This window comes from Pipra filicauda, unplaced genomic scaffold (genome assembly GCF_003945595.2).
Source record: "Pipra filicauda isolate LSUMZ 115617 unplaced genomic scaffold, ASM394559v2 scaffold87_size3191425_pilon, whole genome shotgun sequence".
In the NCBI taxonomy this organism is placed as follows: Eukaryota; Metazoa; Chordata; class Aves; order Passeriformes; family Pipridae; genus Pipra; species Pipra filicauda.
The window spans coordinates 921,623-938,838 of NW_024105064.1; the positions used below are offsets into that span (position 1 = coordinate 921,623).

General features: G+C 51.3%; 1 protein-coding gene across 5 annotated transcripts in view; it reads left to right on the plus strand.

The window, feature by feature from the left end:
• The first annotated feature begins 3,247 nt into the window (after positions 1-3,247).
• SAMD11 (sterile alpha motif domain containing 11) overlaps positions 3,248-17,216 on the plus strand; it is a 114,500-nt gene continuing 100,531 nt past the window's right edge. Inside the window, exons 1-3 of one of the 5 annotated variants that reach the window (XM_027728599.2) lie at positions 3,248-3,309; positions 3,652-4,463; positions 5,940-6,031. In XM_027728599.2, the coding sequence (XP_027584400.1) occupies positions 3,668-4,463; positions 5,940-6,031 (888 nt within the window). In that variant the 5' untranslated portion in view covers positions 3,248-3,309; positions 3,652-3,667. Of the gene's footprint in view, positions 3,310-3,651; positions 4,464-5,301; positions 5,463-5,623; positions 5,723-5,939; positions 6,032-17,216 lie in introns of those variants that run through there. The other 4 variants (XM_027728603.2, XM_027728606.2, XM_027728609.2 and 1 more) reach the window with 4 other exon arrangements.

Consider the following 17,216-nt stretch of genomic DNA (forward strand, 5'->3'; position numbering starts at 1 on the left):
GGGAACGACAACACGATTCACTGGATACTGGATTCACGGGATACTACACCAGTTGTTGAAAGACCTGGTTTATTCTCTGAAGTGTTTCAGTGTGCAGGACAGAGCTTTGCTGGCATAGTCGGTTGTGGACTGTAAGAAACTCGTGCTACAGACCTGCTATGACAAGGGCAGCAAGGCCAGTGCTGTAGGTGCAGCTGTGCTGACAGAATGTTGGATCTTCCTTTAGCTTAGTTCAGGCAGAGGCCCAGTGGTGCCAGAGACGGCACGTGCGGCATCTGTGCTGGATTCCTGCAAAGACAGAAGCTCTGGATCAGTTTGTGAACTCAGGCTGGTCATTTCCCAGGGTGTCTCTCTCCTCCCAGCCTCAACCTGTCTTTCCTGTAAAGGGGCAGGGCCTGCATCTGCAATGAGTTTTTAAAACACAGCTCAAAGAACCTTTGATCTCAGTCAGAAACTCAGAGGTTTACTGAAACACACGTAAACAAGTTACATTTAGGAAGTTTTCCCTTCTTTTCTGGGTTGAATAGTGGAGGAATATCCAGGATAAGTAATTTGTCTGTGAAACTGGTGATAGAATACAGAAGAAAATCTGTCTCCCTTAAGTGTAAGACCTGTGCTTGAAGCATTATCTCTACTTGGAAAGCACTTTACAGCACAGGTAACTCTTTGCAGTTGTTGACACATTTGACCTGAGAGACACGGGCTTTGTTTCAATCCAACACGATGTTTTCTCCAGAGGCGGAGAACTAAACGCTGGAAAACGATCACCATTTACTGTGTTTACTGTGGTAGTGCCTCTGTGAGCAAATTGAGATTCGTGCTTTCACTTCGCTGGGTGCCGTGGAAAGACACACAACAGAAAGACACCGGTGATTCGTGCCCCCCAGACTTGAGAACCTGTTCCAGTCCCTCGGTGTGGAATCCGCAAAGTGTTCCTGGTTCTCTCTCCAGCCACGTGTGCCTGGGTTAGCTCAGTGCTCTCTGATCTGCTCTCCAGTGGTGAATCTGTTTACACTAATCCCGAAAGCTCTGCTGTTGAGAGAGTGGAGCTGAACAACTTCAGACTTCTGCTGTTCTGAACTCAGACATCCAGACACAGCTCTTGCTCTTTATTACAGGCAGGACTTGTTATTAATTTTAGTGCTGATGGGATCAGTCTGAATCTGCGCCTCTTGAACACCCCAAACTTCAGGGAGTTCTGCCAGAACACCTGTATGTGAGGAAGGTGTTCCTGGAGGATGAAGGCCAGCCTTGTCCTGCTCTCCTGTGACCACTCCTGGAGGAATCATGGAGACTCACCTTTGGAGAAGGCCGTGGCCAAGCTCTCCCTATAGTTGGAGGTGAAGTTGCCATTAGGAGTGGAGGTGAAGAACAGTAACCCTTGTGGCTGTAAAAAGGAAGGCTTTGAGAAAAAAATACCTACTCCCCTGTAACAAGTGAAAAGAAATCAGGCCCATGAAGCCAAGTTACAAAGGAGATGGAGTCAAGGGAAGTAGATCTCAAGGCTCTGCAGAGCCCGGTGCAGTTCAGGTGTGCCAGGCATGAAAGTTTCTGGGCGTGTAAGAGTGAGCAGTTCTCACCTGAGCTCCCTCCAGAATCCTCTCTCACTTCCACAGAGAATATCTGTGTCTCCCAGACCCTCTTCCAAGCATTTTCCTTGGTTCATTAGGTGATAATAGAAAGTGATTTTCCCCCTGTAATCTTGAGCAATCAGAAGCATTAAGAATAAAAGCCTAAGCCTGAAAGCCTAAATGAGAGGGTTTGATGGCTATGTGTATCTGCCTCCTTCACTGCTGCAAGAAGCAAGGATGGATCCCAGAGTTTGTGTTTCTCGAGAATAAACAAGCAAGAAACAAGGATCATGGTCAAGTAGCATCAAGAGATAATTGAGGTTTGGGGCTTAGATTCCATTCCCAGATCTGCTGAACCCCAGAGAGGCAGTTTCTCTGCCTTCACTGGTAGGAAAGCAGTAACTGTGTCCCAAAAGTGGTCCATTAGTGGACTTTTTGTAAAACGAGAGGGTTACCTGTCAGCTGAGAGCTGGGGGGGCACAGAAAATAACTCAGGTGGTGGTCCTTCTCCTGGTCTGTGAGTGCTAGGAGATGACCTGGGAGATGGTGCTGAAGTGGCAGGGGCAGTTACTGCTCAGGAACGACCCTGCCAGCTCTGCCAGTGGCTGGTTGGCACACGGCAAATCCATTTCCCACTGTCTGGAAGGCAAGTTCGACTTGCCACCACCTCCCCCTGTAAGCAGGCAACTCATGAGACACAGCTTGGGACCAAGCTGAGAACTTTTTGTTGTTCTGGGAACTCTGAGACAGAGCTCACACAGAACTCTCACTGTTTTGCCACCTGGTAAGACTTGCGGGCCATATTTCTTGCCCTGCGTTTAAGGGGATAATTTATTTTTATTTCCCTTCTAGGTAGGATTCTTCCTGCCCAGTCGATCCTACTCAGCATCCAAAGGTAGGGAACTCCATCTTGGTGACGTGACAAATCTCTGTAACAACCGCACAACTTAATTTTGGGCCGCGTCGTCCTCTCGGGGCAGCTTCACACGGACCTCGTGCCACGGCATGTGATGGAAAACAAATTTACGCCGTGTCTCCCAAGCCTGGCTCCATCCCTACACGGGAATGAGAAGGATGCAGCCTGCCTTCCCAAGGTACAGCACAACGGGAGGCTGCCCGGGAGAGCGAGCGGCGGGTATTCCTGCACGGGGAGGGCCCCCGGGGATGCAGAGGGATGGGCAGCATGCGGGGGGGTGTCCGTGTCCCCTCCGGGGCCGGGGGAGCCCCGGGTCCCCCCCGGGCTGGCGGCAGCCGGCGCTGGCCCCGCCGTCCGTCGCTCACCCCCCTCGCTGCCGCCGGCGCGGCGCTTCCAAAGCGCCTCTGCTGTTTAAATGGGCCAAGTTAGAGAAGCGGCGGCGGCGGCGGCGGAGGGAAATCTTGTTTGGTCAGAGTCTCCGAACTGTGCGGTGACTTCTGAGCACAGATCAATACGTGTCTGTCCCGGCTCGGGGCGGGGGAGGGGGGGGCCCGCCCGGCACAGCGCCGGCTTTTGGGGCTGGGGGCAGCGTTGTGGGGAGCGCAGAGCCGGCGGGGATGTCACCGTAGATGTCTGTGTGTCTGCGCGCGTGTAGAGATCTATCTATCTATCTATCTATCTATATGTATATACAGAGAGATACGGAGCGTAACACCACGTTTCTTAAAATCTCGTGCAGGAGTGGAAATTAAATAACCAACTCGCGGGGGATCATAAAAGGCTTCGGTGGGAGCGGGGCGAGTCCGCACCGCGCAGGTGAAGGTGGGCGGCCCCGGGGAAAGTTCGCCGCCGCCGCCCGGGTGTCTGGAGCCCCGCGGGCAGAGCCGGCACCGGCCGGGGCTCCGTCCTCCCGGCGGGCGCCGGCGGGGCGGGGAGGGGTCGCGGGGCGGCGGCGGGGGCGCAGCGTTTAATTTTAATTATTGCATATAAATAAATAAACCAGGTGTCAGTTTAAAGGAAGCGGCGGGGGAGGGAGGGTGAAAGGGGGGCTCTGGGTGGGCGGCGGGGAACCCTCCAGCCTGGTGAGAAGGTGGGTCGATCTAGGGGAATCAATAAGCTTTTTTTTTTTTTTTTTTTTTTAAACCAAAATAATGTCTACGGCAGCAGAGACCTCTCCGAGATGTCAGGTATTAGTCCGGAGGGGCAGATCTGCGAGCCACACAGCAGCTCCCGGGTCTACGGTACATTAGCCTCTCCGTGGGAGAGGGATCCCAGACAGCTCTGCTGGGGAGCCAGCCCAGGAGATTTGTTAGCGGGCTGCTCCGGGGGATACCAGCCACCTCCGGCACCCGAGCGCCAAAGGTGCTTGTGTTGCTGCTGCTGCTGCTGCTGGCGCATTTCATCCAAACTCCAGCCAGAGCGGGGGCAAGTTGAACCGGAGACATTAGAGCCACTGTGCTTTGGAGAGACGAGGGCGCACGGGGAGCGCAGCAGCACCATGCCTGCTATCAAGAAGGAGCGACTTGACAGGGAAGAGATGGCCCTGGCAGCTTTTAACCAGCCCATGGAAACCTTACCTGACTATCTCGCCCCTCTGGCCGCCGCTGCCATTCCGGTGGTCACCCCGCACCCGCCGGCTTACGACCAGATCTTTGCCCACCGCGCGTACCTGGGCTTCCACGAGACCCACCACCCCCATCCGCACCACCCGCACCACCCCCACCACCTCCCCGAGGACCTGATGCTGGAGAGGTTTTCCTCCATCCCGGATTTCCAGCCCTTCTTTGACAACGGAGAGCCTTGCATCGAGGTGGAGTGCGGGGAGAACAAGGCGCTGCTCTACATCAATAAGTTGTGCCAGGGGAGCAAAGGACCCTCTATCCGGTACCGGGGAGAGTGGCTCACCCCCAACGAGTTCCAGTTTGTCAGCGGCAGGGAGACGGCCAAGGACTGGAAGCGCAGCATCAGGCACAAAGGTAAAGGCACCGCTCGGCGTGTGCCGGGGTCCCCGCGCCGCTCCGCTCTTCCTCAGCATCCTCCCTCTCGCCCCCGCGCTCGGGGAGCGGGATCCGAGGGGGAGCTTACCGGCTATTAGCGCCCGCACGGGGAGAGCTGAGCCCTGATCCCCTGCGGCCGTGCCCCCCTCCCCCGCGCACCCCCGGCCCCTCTCCGCCGGATCCCCGCGCCCCGCCAAGTTTTCCGGGGATTTGGGAATAGTTCCTTTTTTTTTTAGGGGTGGGGGGGGGGGGGTGGAGGGTGCGTGAGGAAGGCTGAGCGTTGATTTTGGGGGTGGGGGGAGGCTCCTCTCTTGCTGGAGAGAAGTTTCATTCCGCGCGGGCGGAGGTTTGAACAGCGGGCGGACCGCGGGGGCTCTCGGGGGGCTCGGCGTCCCGCGGGGGTGGTCGCCCGCCCCTGCGAGCCCCCGGCGGTGTCGGCGGCGGCGGTGTCGGGCAGAGCCGGCGCCGCGGGGAGCGGCAGCGCAGCCCCGGCCAGGCACCGGCGGGGCGGCGGGCGGGGCGGAGGGGGTGTTCCCCTCGCAGCTGGGTGGTGCGGGACCTCCGCGGCGCCGGCGGCTGCTGACGGGCGCCTGCCCTGCCTCCCTCCCTCCCCTCCCCGCCCGCCCGAGCCGGCGCCGCAGTCCCGGCACCGCGGCGGAGCTGCTGGTGCGGGCGGCAGGTGGAGAGCGGGGCCCCGGCGGAGGAGCGGGGGGCTCCGGGGGGAGCAGCGGGGGCGGGCGGGGAGAGAGCGGAGCCGATGCGGCACGTAATGAGCTCTGAGACCCGGAGGTGTCAGCCCTGGGGGGCTGAGGAGCGATTAGGAGGTGACTGACACCTCGCCTGGGTTATTGATCGCCAGAGCGCCGGGGCATCGCTTCGGGCCGCCGCGCTAATTGCCGGGGCTCCCGTGCGCATCGCTCCCGTTTCTTTTATTACTGGGGCTCCTGCTGCCTTCGGGAAAAGCTCAATTCCTCTGGGGTGAGTCAGGAGGACTGAGGCGCAGTGGACAGAGGAGCAGCGGAGAGGCGCCGCGTGGGCTGCCCCGCTCGCCCGGCCGTGCCCCGGGTGCGTGGGCAGCGCGCAGCCTGCGGGGGCTTGGCCGCGGCTCTGCCGGGCTGCGGGAGCTCCTCCTGCCGCGGCTCTGCCCTGGGTGTGCGGGAGCTCCTCCTGCCGCGGCTCTGCCGGGCTGCGGGAGCGCTGGAACCAAGGACAGGCAGCGGCTGCCGAGGGCTGCGCAGGTGCTTCCTTCCCTCCGCGGGTACCTGCGGGGGAGAAAGTTGGATGAAGCGGCAGGCGGGGGTGGGTGCTGGTAGGCAGGCGAGGGGAGGGGTGTGTATAGGGAAGCAGACGCGTGCACCCCCCTCCCTATTCCCCCCTTTCCCTAAATACTTTCCTTTTATAAACGTGCTGATCCTTTTTCTTCTTCTTCTGCTTTTTCTTCTCTTCTGCATATAGGGAAAAGTTTGAAGACTCTTATGTCCAAAGGAATCTTACAGGTACATCCTCCAATCTGTGATTGCCCTGGGTGTCGAATTTCGTCTCCAGTGGTAAGATTATTGTTAAACTATGTGCTTTAGCTAAGACATCTTCCCTCTCCTCTGCCTCCTTTCCTTAAAAAAAAAAAATCTCTTTGCTTCTGTGATCATGAAACCGTGATCTCTGAGGGTCATCGAGTCTGCCAGAGCCCTGCTTACACTGTGAGGGTTCCTGCAGTCCAGGGAGAGGCGAGCAGGAGAGGAGTTTGGAAGCAGAGCAGATGGGAAGAGCAGTGTTTGACCTAAAGGAAGCACACGGCGTGATTTTTTTGGTTTTCAGGGGGAGCTGTCTGTGCGCAAAGGCAAATCGTTCAGGAGCCTCTTCCTTATTCCCACCCCTTCATTTTTGTGTATTGTGCAGAGGTGTAAAAATGGCTAAATAAAGCGAAAGGGAATTGTAATTGCACCCACGTGTCAGAGTCAGAACAGCCACAGTTTACAAACCATCAGTGAATTTGGTTAGATGAACTTAATGAGGAAAACAAGCTCATCTTAAATGCTTACAACTTGAACAACATTCTTGTCACGGGTCACAGTTATGGCTTTTAGAGATCTTTTCTTCCCAGCTTTTGAGTTCCTTGTGTATTCTGCTGTCTTGCCTTTATCCTGAGACTTTCAAAATCTCTCATCAACATTTTCATGGAAAAGATGTTGATGCTATATATAAAAAGCTACTGAAATCATAGTAAAGTAAGGCTTTAAAAGAGTTCATCATGTCTAAAAATAACCGTAAAGTACAATAATATCTAACCGGGAGGGAAAAGCTGTTGGTTTGGTGAACTAAAGCAGGTCTTGGTCTGAAAGAACAACACTGTCAGTAGCACTGTGGAAACAGATACAGCTGGAAATTTTCGTACTTTTACTCACTGAAATCAACCTTTTTTTAAATTTTTTTTATTGCTTCTTTGGCATCAGGTCTCTGTCCACAGAGAGTCTCTGTCGTGGTTTGGCACGACAGATAGAGTTGTGAGTTTGTATCGTTCCTGGGTAATATCTCTGTGTATGCATGGTTATATCCACATTCCCATGGGAAGGGGCTCAGAACAGTAATCAGTCACATAAATTAAATGTGAAGGTGTCTTGCCTGTGTGTTGTGCAGCAGCAGGTCCGTGCCACTGCCCATCGGGCTCACGGGGACTGGTTCTGCTGCACCATTGCCGTGGTGTTTTAAATCAGGTGGACTGAAACCTGGCTCTTGCAAGTTCCTCTGGGTTGATGGGGCAAGGTGTGTGCTGGGGTGTGATCAGCTTCCTCCAGCTTGGAGCTTGGCATGTGCTTTGGTTACCAATCCTGTGGATCAGAGCCAACAATTGGCAGACCAAAGGGATGTGCCACAGTTGTGATGGTGTTGAGAAGTGTCTGGCCAGGTGACACTGTCCGCTGGTCACTTTTTGACTACTAAGTCGCATTAGTTGGTAGCCCAAAGGCCATACTACGCTTTCCTAGCAGCAGCATTTTTAATAGCTGTGCAGGGATCTGTGCATTTCCCAATGGGAAGGCAGCTCTGCATGGAACAAGTGTCTGGTAGACTTTTAGAACTGAATTTGAGAAGTTCAGATGGAGGAAAAAAGAGGTTGGTGTAGTTTTGGGAAAGGAGAAATAAATCTTTCTGGACTTGCCTCCCGCTGCTTCCCCAGCTGGAAGGGGGTTTTGATGTCAGAATTTGCACAGCAAGGCCAAACCCCAGTGAGGACTTTCATCAGAACTCTTTTTTGTCAGTGCTCGCTGCCCTTTCTGTGCTGTAATTAGAACACGTTATCTGACCAAAGGACAGTTCCACATATTGAACCTGAAATATTTCGCTAGTGCCTTGTCGTAGCTACGTGCACCACACGTTCCAAACAGTCACACAAGGAGGAGGATTAAAAATCGGGCACAGTTTCCCTTTCCCCATTTAGTGATCACCCAGTCAAGCACCGCTGAGATCAAAGGGCTGATTCTCCTCCAGTGCAGAAATCCTTTATATTTTATAGTGTCAGTCAGTTGAAATTTGCAATGCCTGGTCCTTGTGCTGCTGTGTTATCCCTTGGGGTGTGGAGGTGGGGAGCTGATCCTGCCTGCAGCCGGTTCCACCGATCAGTCCTTGGACAGCGGGAATAGGCCAGGAAAACTCAAGCCCTGCCTTTGGAAGGGGGGCAAGCTCAGTTGCTTGCAGGCGTCTGCCCCTCTCCCCGTCTGCTCACCGCAGGCAGCAAAGGGAGCGCTCCAAGGGCTGAGCCCGGCTCTTCTTTTGGGAAAGGTGACACCCAGTGTATCCCAGCCAGGCGGGAATAGTAGGGGCTCTTAATCCCCGCATCGATGGCTCAGAGGCCCTGCCTGGCTCTCCGTCTAAGGCTGAGAGGAGAGAGGAGCGGTCTGTCCGTGAAGGGAAACCGCGTCGTGCCCCAACCCCGCGCTGGCAGGAGCCGGAGCCGAGCCGGGCACGGCTCCCCCCGAGGGCTGAGCTCCTCCCCCGCTGCGCGGGGTCCCCGCAGGGCAGCCGAGCGCGGTACCCCCCCCATCCCTCCCCGGGGCTGGCGCCGCGTCCCCCCCGCCCGTGCCCGCGCCCCGGCCGCGGTGCCGGCGGTGCCGGGGGAGCGGCGCCCGCCCCCCGCCGCCCCGTCGCAGCTCGTTTGCTGCCGCAGCTGCAGACAGGGGCCGGCGCCGGGCCCCGCTCCGCCACCGACCGCCGGTTTCCTGCGAGGCTCAGGGGAGAGGAGGGGGGGCAGAGAGAGCGGCCGCGTCGCGCCGGCCGCCCTGGCGCCTCCTCCCCCCGGGCCGCGGCCGCCCCCGCGCCGGCATCCATCAATCAGCGAGGGGGAGGAGGGGGGAGGGATGCAGGAGGGCCCCGCAGGGTCGCGCCGAGCCGTGGGGGATGCGGGGAGAGCACCCGCGGGAGCGCGGGAGGATGGGGAGGGCATCCCCTGCGCGCTGGGAGGGTGGAAGGGCAGAGGCGTCCTTGCGGTCACGCAGCGATGGGGGAAGCGGTGTCTGCCCCTGGGGCTTTGTGCCCTATCCTTTGGGTCACACAGCGATGGGGGGAGCGGTGTCTGCCCCTGGGGCTTTGTGCCCTATCCTTTGGGTCACACAGCGATGGGGGAAGCGGTGTCTGCCCCTGGGGCTTTGTGCCCTATCCTTTGGGTCACACAGCGATGGGGGGAGCGGGGTCTGCACCTGGGGCTTTGTGCCCTATCCTTTGGGTCAAACAGCGATGGGGGAAGCTGTGTCAGGTCCTGGGGCTTTGTGCCCCAGCCTCTGCACAGAGGCTTTTCAGGTCAGAAAGAGAAGAATGGCACAGGTCTGGGTCCCTTCAGTGTTGCAGAGGCAAAGGATGCCAAGCGTTCACGCAGTAAGTTGTCAGACGGGGGAGGTGGTGTCTGCCCCTCTGCTTTGTGCCCCGGCCTTTGCACAGAAGGTTTTCAGATCTGGAGGGCAGGAATGGCACAGGTCTGGGTCCCTTCAGTTTTGCAGAGGCACAGGATACCAAACGTTCACAAAGTTGAGTTGTCAGATGTGAACTAGGAGTCTTCCCCCCAAATTTGTGCTTGTCAGTTCTGGGCAGTTTGTCTTGTTTGGAGCCCTGGAGTCTATTCTGGTGAAGCCCATTCCCCCCAGGGTTCCCTCTGCCCCATCGAAGTTTGAATACCACTCGTACATTCTCTCCATCTCTGCTTTCAACCCACAGCCAGGGCTGGTCTTTAAAGTGACAGTGGGCTTTTATAGCTGGAGAGTGGGGGGAACAGCTCTAAAATGTTTATTGCTAAATGAAAATAACTTAGATTTGTGAAGTCCAGCATTGGATATGTAGGATAGCAGCAGAAAGGCATTTGATTGTTTCCCCCATCAGACTGTGTGCGACCCTTTACTGTGTTTGCATTCTAGTAGTGCTACCTCTAAAAGGGAGTTAGGACTGACTGGACATTGTCCGCTCCTTATCCTCTTTTCCCCATCTGTTCTTGGACAGGGTGTCAGTTTGAAAGGTGGCCCATGTTGAAGTTCAAGGTTCAGGTCACAGGTGAATGAGGGAAGGCCGGGTTCCCCAAAGCTGTTGTGACATGGCCCTATTCAAACAAAACAAAAACTACCACAGAGAGATGTTTAGTTTTTGTCCCATCTCCTTCGTCGCATGCTGAGACACATGGTGGTTGTGCATAACTCAGTCACTGACAGTGGTAATTCATTTGCTTACTGGGGCAGTGTTTTGCTCTTGGTTTGGTTTATATGTGATTTATTTGCTGCTTTTTTGCTCTTCGTCATCGTCGTTGTTGTTTTCGTTTGATGCCCCGAGGTTAAGGCGTCAGTCCAAGACTTTGTCAGGGATGGAAAAAGTAACTGTCTGCTTACTTCTAATAAAACTGAATGCCAGTAAACAGCTAAATCTCTTGTTATTTAGCTCCAAGGTTTCTGAGCATTCCCCTGTTCCCTGTTTTGAGGTGCAGGGGTGGAAGGCACCTCTGTGTCACCCCCAGCCAGTGGCTTTGTGTCACTCGTGCTGTTTGGCTCTGGCTGCAGCTCCACTCACTGCCCTTCCCCAGGGATGCTGTCCTGGCTGCTCCACAGCTTTCCTGGAGAGCCAGGAGCTGCACAGGGGCAGAGAAGGGAGATCCTTGGGCTACTGAGTTGACCCTGTGTGGTGGGACCCAAATTCAGAGGCTGGCCCAAAAGGGGAATCTCTCACGCTGGACATGAGTCTCTCATGAGAACTCTCCTATGAGAAGAGGACTTTGCCTGCTGGAGAACTGAGTTGGCTGCCTGTAGAGTCAGGATTAATTCTGAAATTTCACTGTTAATGGAACAGATTAGATTTAGGTTCATTTTTGAACTGCTGTGGGTTTAAGGATTGGAGCTGGAGAACGTTGGGGTTTACGTGAAGGGGACTGTTTTCATAACTTTGCCTTTGTGTCCCGGGGGGCTGCCTTATGAATGTGGAAAAAGCCCCTCTGTAAAGCAGACTTATAAACCTCTTTATCCCCCCAAGGTCTTTGGCACAGTCTGTTGATTTTTATTTGTGGTTTCATGCTGATTTGGCTTGTTGCTTTTAATCCAGCACATTTTAGTTTGGGTTAGTGTTTGTTGGAGGTTTTTGAGTTGGTTGGGCTTTTTTTTGTTTGTGGGGTTTTTTCCTTCTGTTTTGCTTTTTAATGGACTTGGCTCAGGTGATTTTTAGCGTGTGTGTGCTGCACTGCAGACTTGGGAATTCAACTTGAATTCTCAACAAAAGTTTCTTCAAAATCTGTTAGATTTCACCTTTAGGGAGAAACTGGAGATAAGGTGTGTCATGGTCTTAAATGGGGTGAGAGGCTCACACATCCCATGCAGGGATGGGAAGAGGTGTTGAGTTTGAGTCCACAGCCTCAGCTTGCAGGGCTTTGTGATCTGAGGACAGTGGGAAAACGTGTGTCAGCTTCTTTCTTTCACAGGAGAGTCCTTAAAATCAACTGGTTTTGGGTCATAGAGCGCTTCACCAAAAGGGGGTTTCCAGGGGAGAACTGGCAGCTTGAGCGGAGAATCAGTGTGGCAATGAGAGGTGCTCCTAAATGTGTTCTGCTCTGGAAATTATTCCTCATGGTCCTCAAAAACTCTGCTCCTGAGCAGGGCACGTGGCAGTTGCGTGGTGCCCACTGTCAGAGGTTTGGAGGACGGGGGTTGCACCGATAAAAGGGCTGGTTATTGTTTCACACAGAGGCAAAACAAACCCAGATCAATGGCACCAAGGGTGCCAGCACAATACTGAAGGATTTAATTTTGTGGATTATTAAATACCCTCTGGAAAGGAAAATATTAATTGGATTGCAGCCTTGTGAGTGAGCAGCAGAGATGTACGAGCAGCTGTGGCTTAGGAAAATAATTTTATCTTACAATGGGCTTCAAGGAGTTCCAAGTGGGGGAGGTTTGCCCTCGTGCAAGAGCTGTGGTGAACATTTCTGCTGTTGCAGAGAGCAGTGATGAGACACTGGAGGCAAAAGGTCTTGTATGATGTGTGTGAGTTCAGTGTTTGTGAATAACAGGCCAAGCTCTGAAAGAATATTCGTGCTGAGGTTGGTGTGTGTGGGGGATCCTGCTTGGAGCGAGCAGATTTCCTCCTGGGATTCCATAAAGGCTGCAGAGGGGGTTTCCTCACCCCACAGACAAGTGTCATGTCTGGCACTGAGGAATCCTGTTCTCTGGTGGGCTCTGCTGTAGGAAGAGGAAGTTTCTGAGCCCTCAGCCCCTCTGGGATTAAGTTTGACCCACGAAATCAGCAGCTGCAGCCAGAACTCCTTGCCTGGTGGTTGGTGCTGTGCTGCATCAGGTCTAGAAAACCTCCTGCTCTGAGGAAAAGAAAGTGAAGCATGGGAAGAAAGACAGACAAATAAATATATGGGAGCAGGGAAAGCAACATCATCTTGTTAGTGCCGTGTCAAGGGCAGTGTAAAGGTGACATAGGATAAGTAATTTTGCTGTCAAAATTATTTAGAGATGTCATTAAACTGCTTAGGGCTGTCTCTGCTGCTTCAGGGCACAGACACCTGGTTTTAATTTGCAGTGGTCTGTGTCCAAACTTTCTGGCCTTATTCAAAGGGAGCAGTGCTAATTTGGAGCCTGGTGGCAAGTGCCTTCAGTGAGCACGGGATCTGAATGGCCAGGGTGACTGAAGAGCAGGATTAACTCCCTCATAAACCTGGTTCATTTAAAACTGCCAACCAGTTCGAGTCTGTGGGGATGATGAACTTTTCAGATGGTTTGTTGTGGTTCAGTTATGGGACAGGGAGAGCAGAGGAGCAGTTTCCTGCTGGAAACCTTTTGCAGGTGTTCAAGGGCTTGGAGCAACCTGGTCTAGTGGGAGCTGTCCCTGTCACCTGCAGGGGGTGAAATGAGATGTGCTTTAAGGTCCCTTCCATCCCAAACCATTCTGTAGTTCTGTGATTGGCCCTAGACTTTGGAAAAGAGATCCACTCTGTTTTTATTTAAGTATTGCTTGGCCAAAATATTGTGCTTGCAAAATCACATTGTTTTGTCTATATTTTTTCCTTTCCTATCAATCATGTTTGTTTGCTTTTGTGGGTTTTGTTTGTTTGTTTTGCTTTCAACCCCCCCCCTTCTGCATTGTCTTACCCTGTTTCTCTTATGCCCACTCTATTTCCATTATCTGGAAAACATCTTGCTACACAGCAGATTCTCATTTGGCATCTGTGCCCTGTTCCCTGTCTTCTTCCTTCTGTGTTTTGAAATATTGAAATGGATCTTCTTCACTTTTCCAGCTGAAGAATCACCATTCACACCATTTCAGGGCTTTTTTTTTTTTTTTTTTCTGTTAGGGCAAGCTCACCTCCTTCACCTTCCTGACTTCTGCCAGATGGCACTGAAGAACTCTTTGTAGGGCCCTCTGTCCCAAACTCAGTTTTCCAGCTGAGGACAAGGAAAGACTCTCCTCAGGAGTTAGTTAATGTTGCAGGAATCACGTGCAGTTTTGTAAATAAACCAGCACATTTTTTAGCACCTCTGCTTTACTCTCCCCCTGCTCTTTGAGTGAAGGTGAATCTTCTGTACACACCACCTGCACTGCTGGAGCAATGCATTTCCTTTCTGTTATTTTTGGCTCTGTTATTTTAGCAAAACCAGGGCGAGAACAGAGAGGAAATTACACATTCCCCTGGGTCATAAATATAATCTGATAAGGGATTTTCTTGTAACGTGTCTGAGGATGAGGAAGGATGGATGGAGGGAATTCCCAAGCACTGAAAGGTTCTTGCTCATTCACTTTGCCTCCAGTTCATGTGGAAATTGTAGCTTTTGCTTTATTTTGCACATGTGTAACAGAACCACAGAATCTGGGAAATACCATCAAGCCCAAATTTGCCCTGTTCTTTGATTACCTGTACGAAAATATTCCCGTGCATCAAATCCCTCATTTTAGGATGTCAGGACAGCTTCAATCACTACGGAAAGCAGGCTCTTTAATCTTTTATATCTTCAGCTAGAAAGAAACTTGCAGCAGCGTTGCCAACCAGCTGGGTCACTGGAGGCAGAGCCACCTTGGTGCAGCATCTACAGACATCAGCCAAGGCCCCATGAGAGTTCCAGAGAACTGGGAAACAGGAAAACTTGAGAGGTTTTGGTGATAGGAGGGACACTGGAGGCAGCCATTTGGTCTAGAAAGCACAAAATCTGAAATATTTCTAATGATGACACTGGAAAGATATTGTGTGTTTGGCTGCTGGTTCCCAGTTGGGTGCTGGGAGCGTTTCAGGTGATTCAAAAAGCAGCTCTGGGGTGTTAAAGGGCTTCACTTACCTCGGGCCTGTTAATCACCACAGCTTCTTAGTATAAAACTTTTCCTTCTGAAGGCGAGCAGAGTGCTCTGCCAGTGGAGCCCTGGGAGTGTCTTACCCCAGGAGCTTGCATTTATCCCCCAGCCTCTGGGGCAGTGCTAATTCAGGAGTGGGGAGCACATTCCACCCCAGTGGTGGCTGCTGCTCTGCCTATCTCTGCCCATCAAATTGCAAAAACTCCCTTGCAACCCCATCCTTCCTTTTTATCCAGAGATGGATGTGATAGGTGGTACTTGGCTCTGTGGAAGCTGCTTTTGCTGTGTTGCCAGGGCAACCAGAGATGGCCCCTGAAGACAGGAAAGGGCAAGCATTCCTTTCTGCTACAGTCTGGAGCATCAGTGATTGAATGAGATTAGATAGAATTAGATAATCCTGAAATTCACAGTGATTTGACGCCAGACCTTTATTAAATAAGTAAAAGTACCAGCCCTTATAGTAAAAATGAATTCTTTTAGATCAATAACTTTTCCCACCGTTCACCACAGCTGTGATCCTTGAGATCTCTTTTTTTCTGTGACACGGGGTGAACCACACAGACCTGCCTTTTTACATTTTTTATTTTTTTTCTGTATTTTTTTTTCCCCTTAGAGAAGACTGTGATATCAATTCCTCTTTTATTTCCCCCTCGTGATTCACCCACTTAACCCCAAAGTAAACTTACAGAGGAAGGCACTGCAAGGTTCTTCAGTGATGGTTCAGTGCACTCGAGTTTACAATACTGGGGTTACTTAAACACTGTACCCCATTAGCCTGGAGTATTTTACAGTGTTTTAAAGCCAGTTAAAAGAATGAAAATGAGTTGTATGTTGTGAATGGCTGGGTAGTTTTTTTGTTCTTTGTGTATTCCATGCCTAAAACTGTTGGGACCTCATCCATGGCCCTGGCATGTTCCTGCTTAGCTGCAGTGGAATTGATAACATCGTGTTGAGACCTAAAGTAAATGTGGGTTAAAATGAGGATGGCCTTTGATCACAATCAGGCAAGATTTACATCCCTTTAACTCTTGTTGACTTCTTTTTCATCTTTAGACTGGCACAGCTTGTGTCAAAATCTGGTGTGCACCAGAGGACACCCAGCAGAGCATGGAAAATGTGGGGTGTTCTGTCCTTTAAGCAGTTTTGCTTCTTAGCAAGCTACAGTGGCTCTTTCAGGGGGCTGATTTATTTACATATATATTTATTTATAATATAATCTATATAAAGTATAATCTATATGTAATATATATAATAGGTATAATTATATATATAATATATTTATATATTTTATTTATATATATGTGTATTTTTTTGTGGTGGTGGTGCTGCTGCTGCTGTCCCAAACAGCACTGCTGAGGGTTTTGCAGGCCCAGTGTGCTCTCAAAGCAGACAAGGAGCAGCCCATCCAGACTGAGCCTGGCTACTCTTTATCAGGATGCTTTTAATTCTGAATTAAAATGTAATGCATTTGGGTTTTCAAGCCCCAAATTAACAATGTGATGCCTTAAAACAATTTTTTTTTTGGCTTGAAATTTATGAGCTGGTCATCCAGGTCTGTGGATCTGGACTTGTTTGTGTCAGCAGCGTGGATCTGGTTTTTTGAAGTCTCACCTGGTTGTGATGGGTCTCTCAGAAGTAAATTCAGTAATTCTGTGAGGCTGGTAAATATTTCTGTCCCCTAGTGTGCGCAGAGGGCAAAAATCATCCTTGCTTTGGGAGGATTTAGTTCTCCCTTTGATGTCTCTGCTGTTGTCTTTAAATCACCATAGAATCTGGGAAAAAAAAAAAAAGCACGTGCAAAGGATATTTGAAATTATGTGCTCTCTAAGTTACTGTGCTTTGCCTTGAGCTGCGTGATGCTGAAAAACTTGCATCTTGAGAGTCATTTTTTGTGGTGGTGGGACTCCTCTAACCCTCTGGACTGCTTTTCATACCCAGCTCTGGAAACAAGAGCAAAAACTAATTTCCCCCCCTCCCCATATCACAAGGAAACACTTCCATGCAACAAAGTGGGAGAGAGGGAAGGACAGAGGAGGCTGAAAAATGTTTGTGTGCGAGTCCTGTGTCTTAAGACCAAACTCTAAATAGACCTGCACCGTGTCTAAATCCACCCTCACCAGCAGGACAACAGGACATGTTGTTGGCAGAGTGTTTTTAGAATCATAGAATCCCAGAATGGTTTGGGTGGGAGGGGACCTTAAAGCTCATCTCATTCCAACCCCCTGCCATGGGCAGGGACACACCTTCCACCAGCCCAGTCTTTGTCCATGAGGACACAGGAGGTCTGAATTCTCACTTGTAGTGCTCTTATTTCTCACTCACAAGGTTGTGTGGTGGTGTAAGATCAAACACCTTGCAGAAATCTAAGCACATTACCCTGGTGCCATTGTCTCAGCAAAAAAGATATATTAGTTTAACATCTTTTCCATTAACAAGCTTTAATTTGCATAAATTATATCACCCTCCGTTAATTTATTATGACTCGTCCAGTTCCTCTATTTCATTATTTCTCCTGGGGGTTATAAAATTCCTTGGATTATTCTGCTTATGCTTTTTAAAATCCAGTCACAGTGCCGTGTTTTCCTGTTTACTTTGTATTTCCTCATTGTTCTGAGGCTCAATAAAAATCTTGAGTGAAGACTCTGGAGAACATCCCGGGATAACTATTCCGAAAGTCTTTGAGAGCAACTTATCTAAATCTGCTGATTTAAATCTATTATCACTTCAGAAGTTTCTGTTTGGGAACCTCCTAATTCACTGCTGGATTGAAAAGTATTTCATATCCATACCATATCAGGGCTGGCCTTTTCTCCCGGCGCAGAAAGAAAAATATTTGTTGAATATTCTTATTTTTTCAGCATTTCTGGTGGTTCTACCCTTCCCACCTGATAATGGGCCGAAACCATTATTGCTTCCTGCCAGTTTACAAAC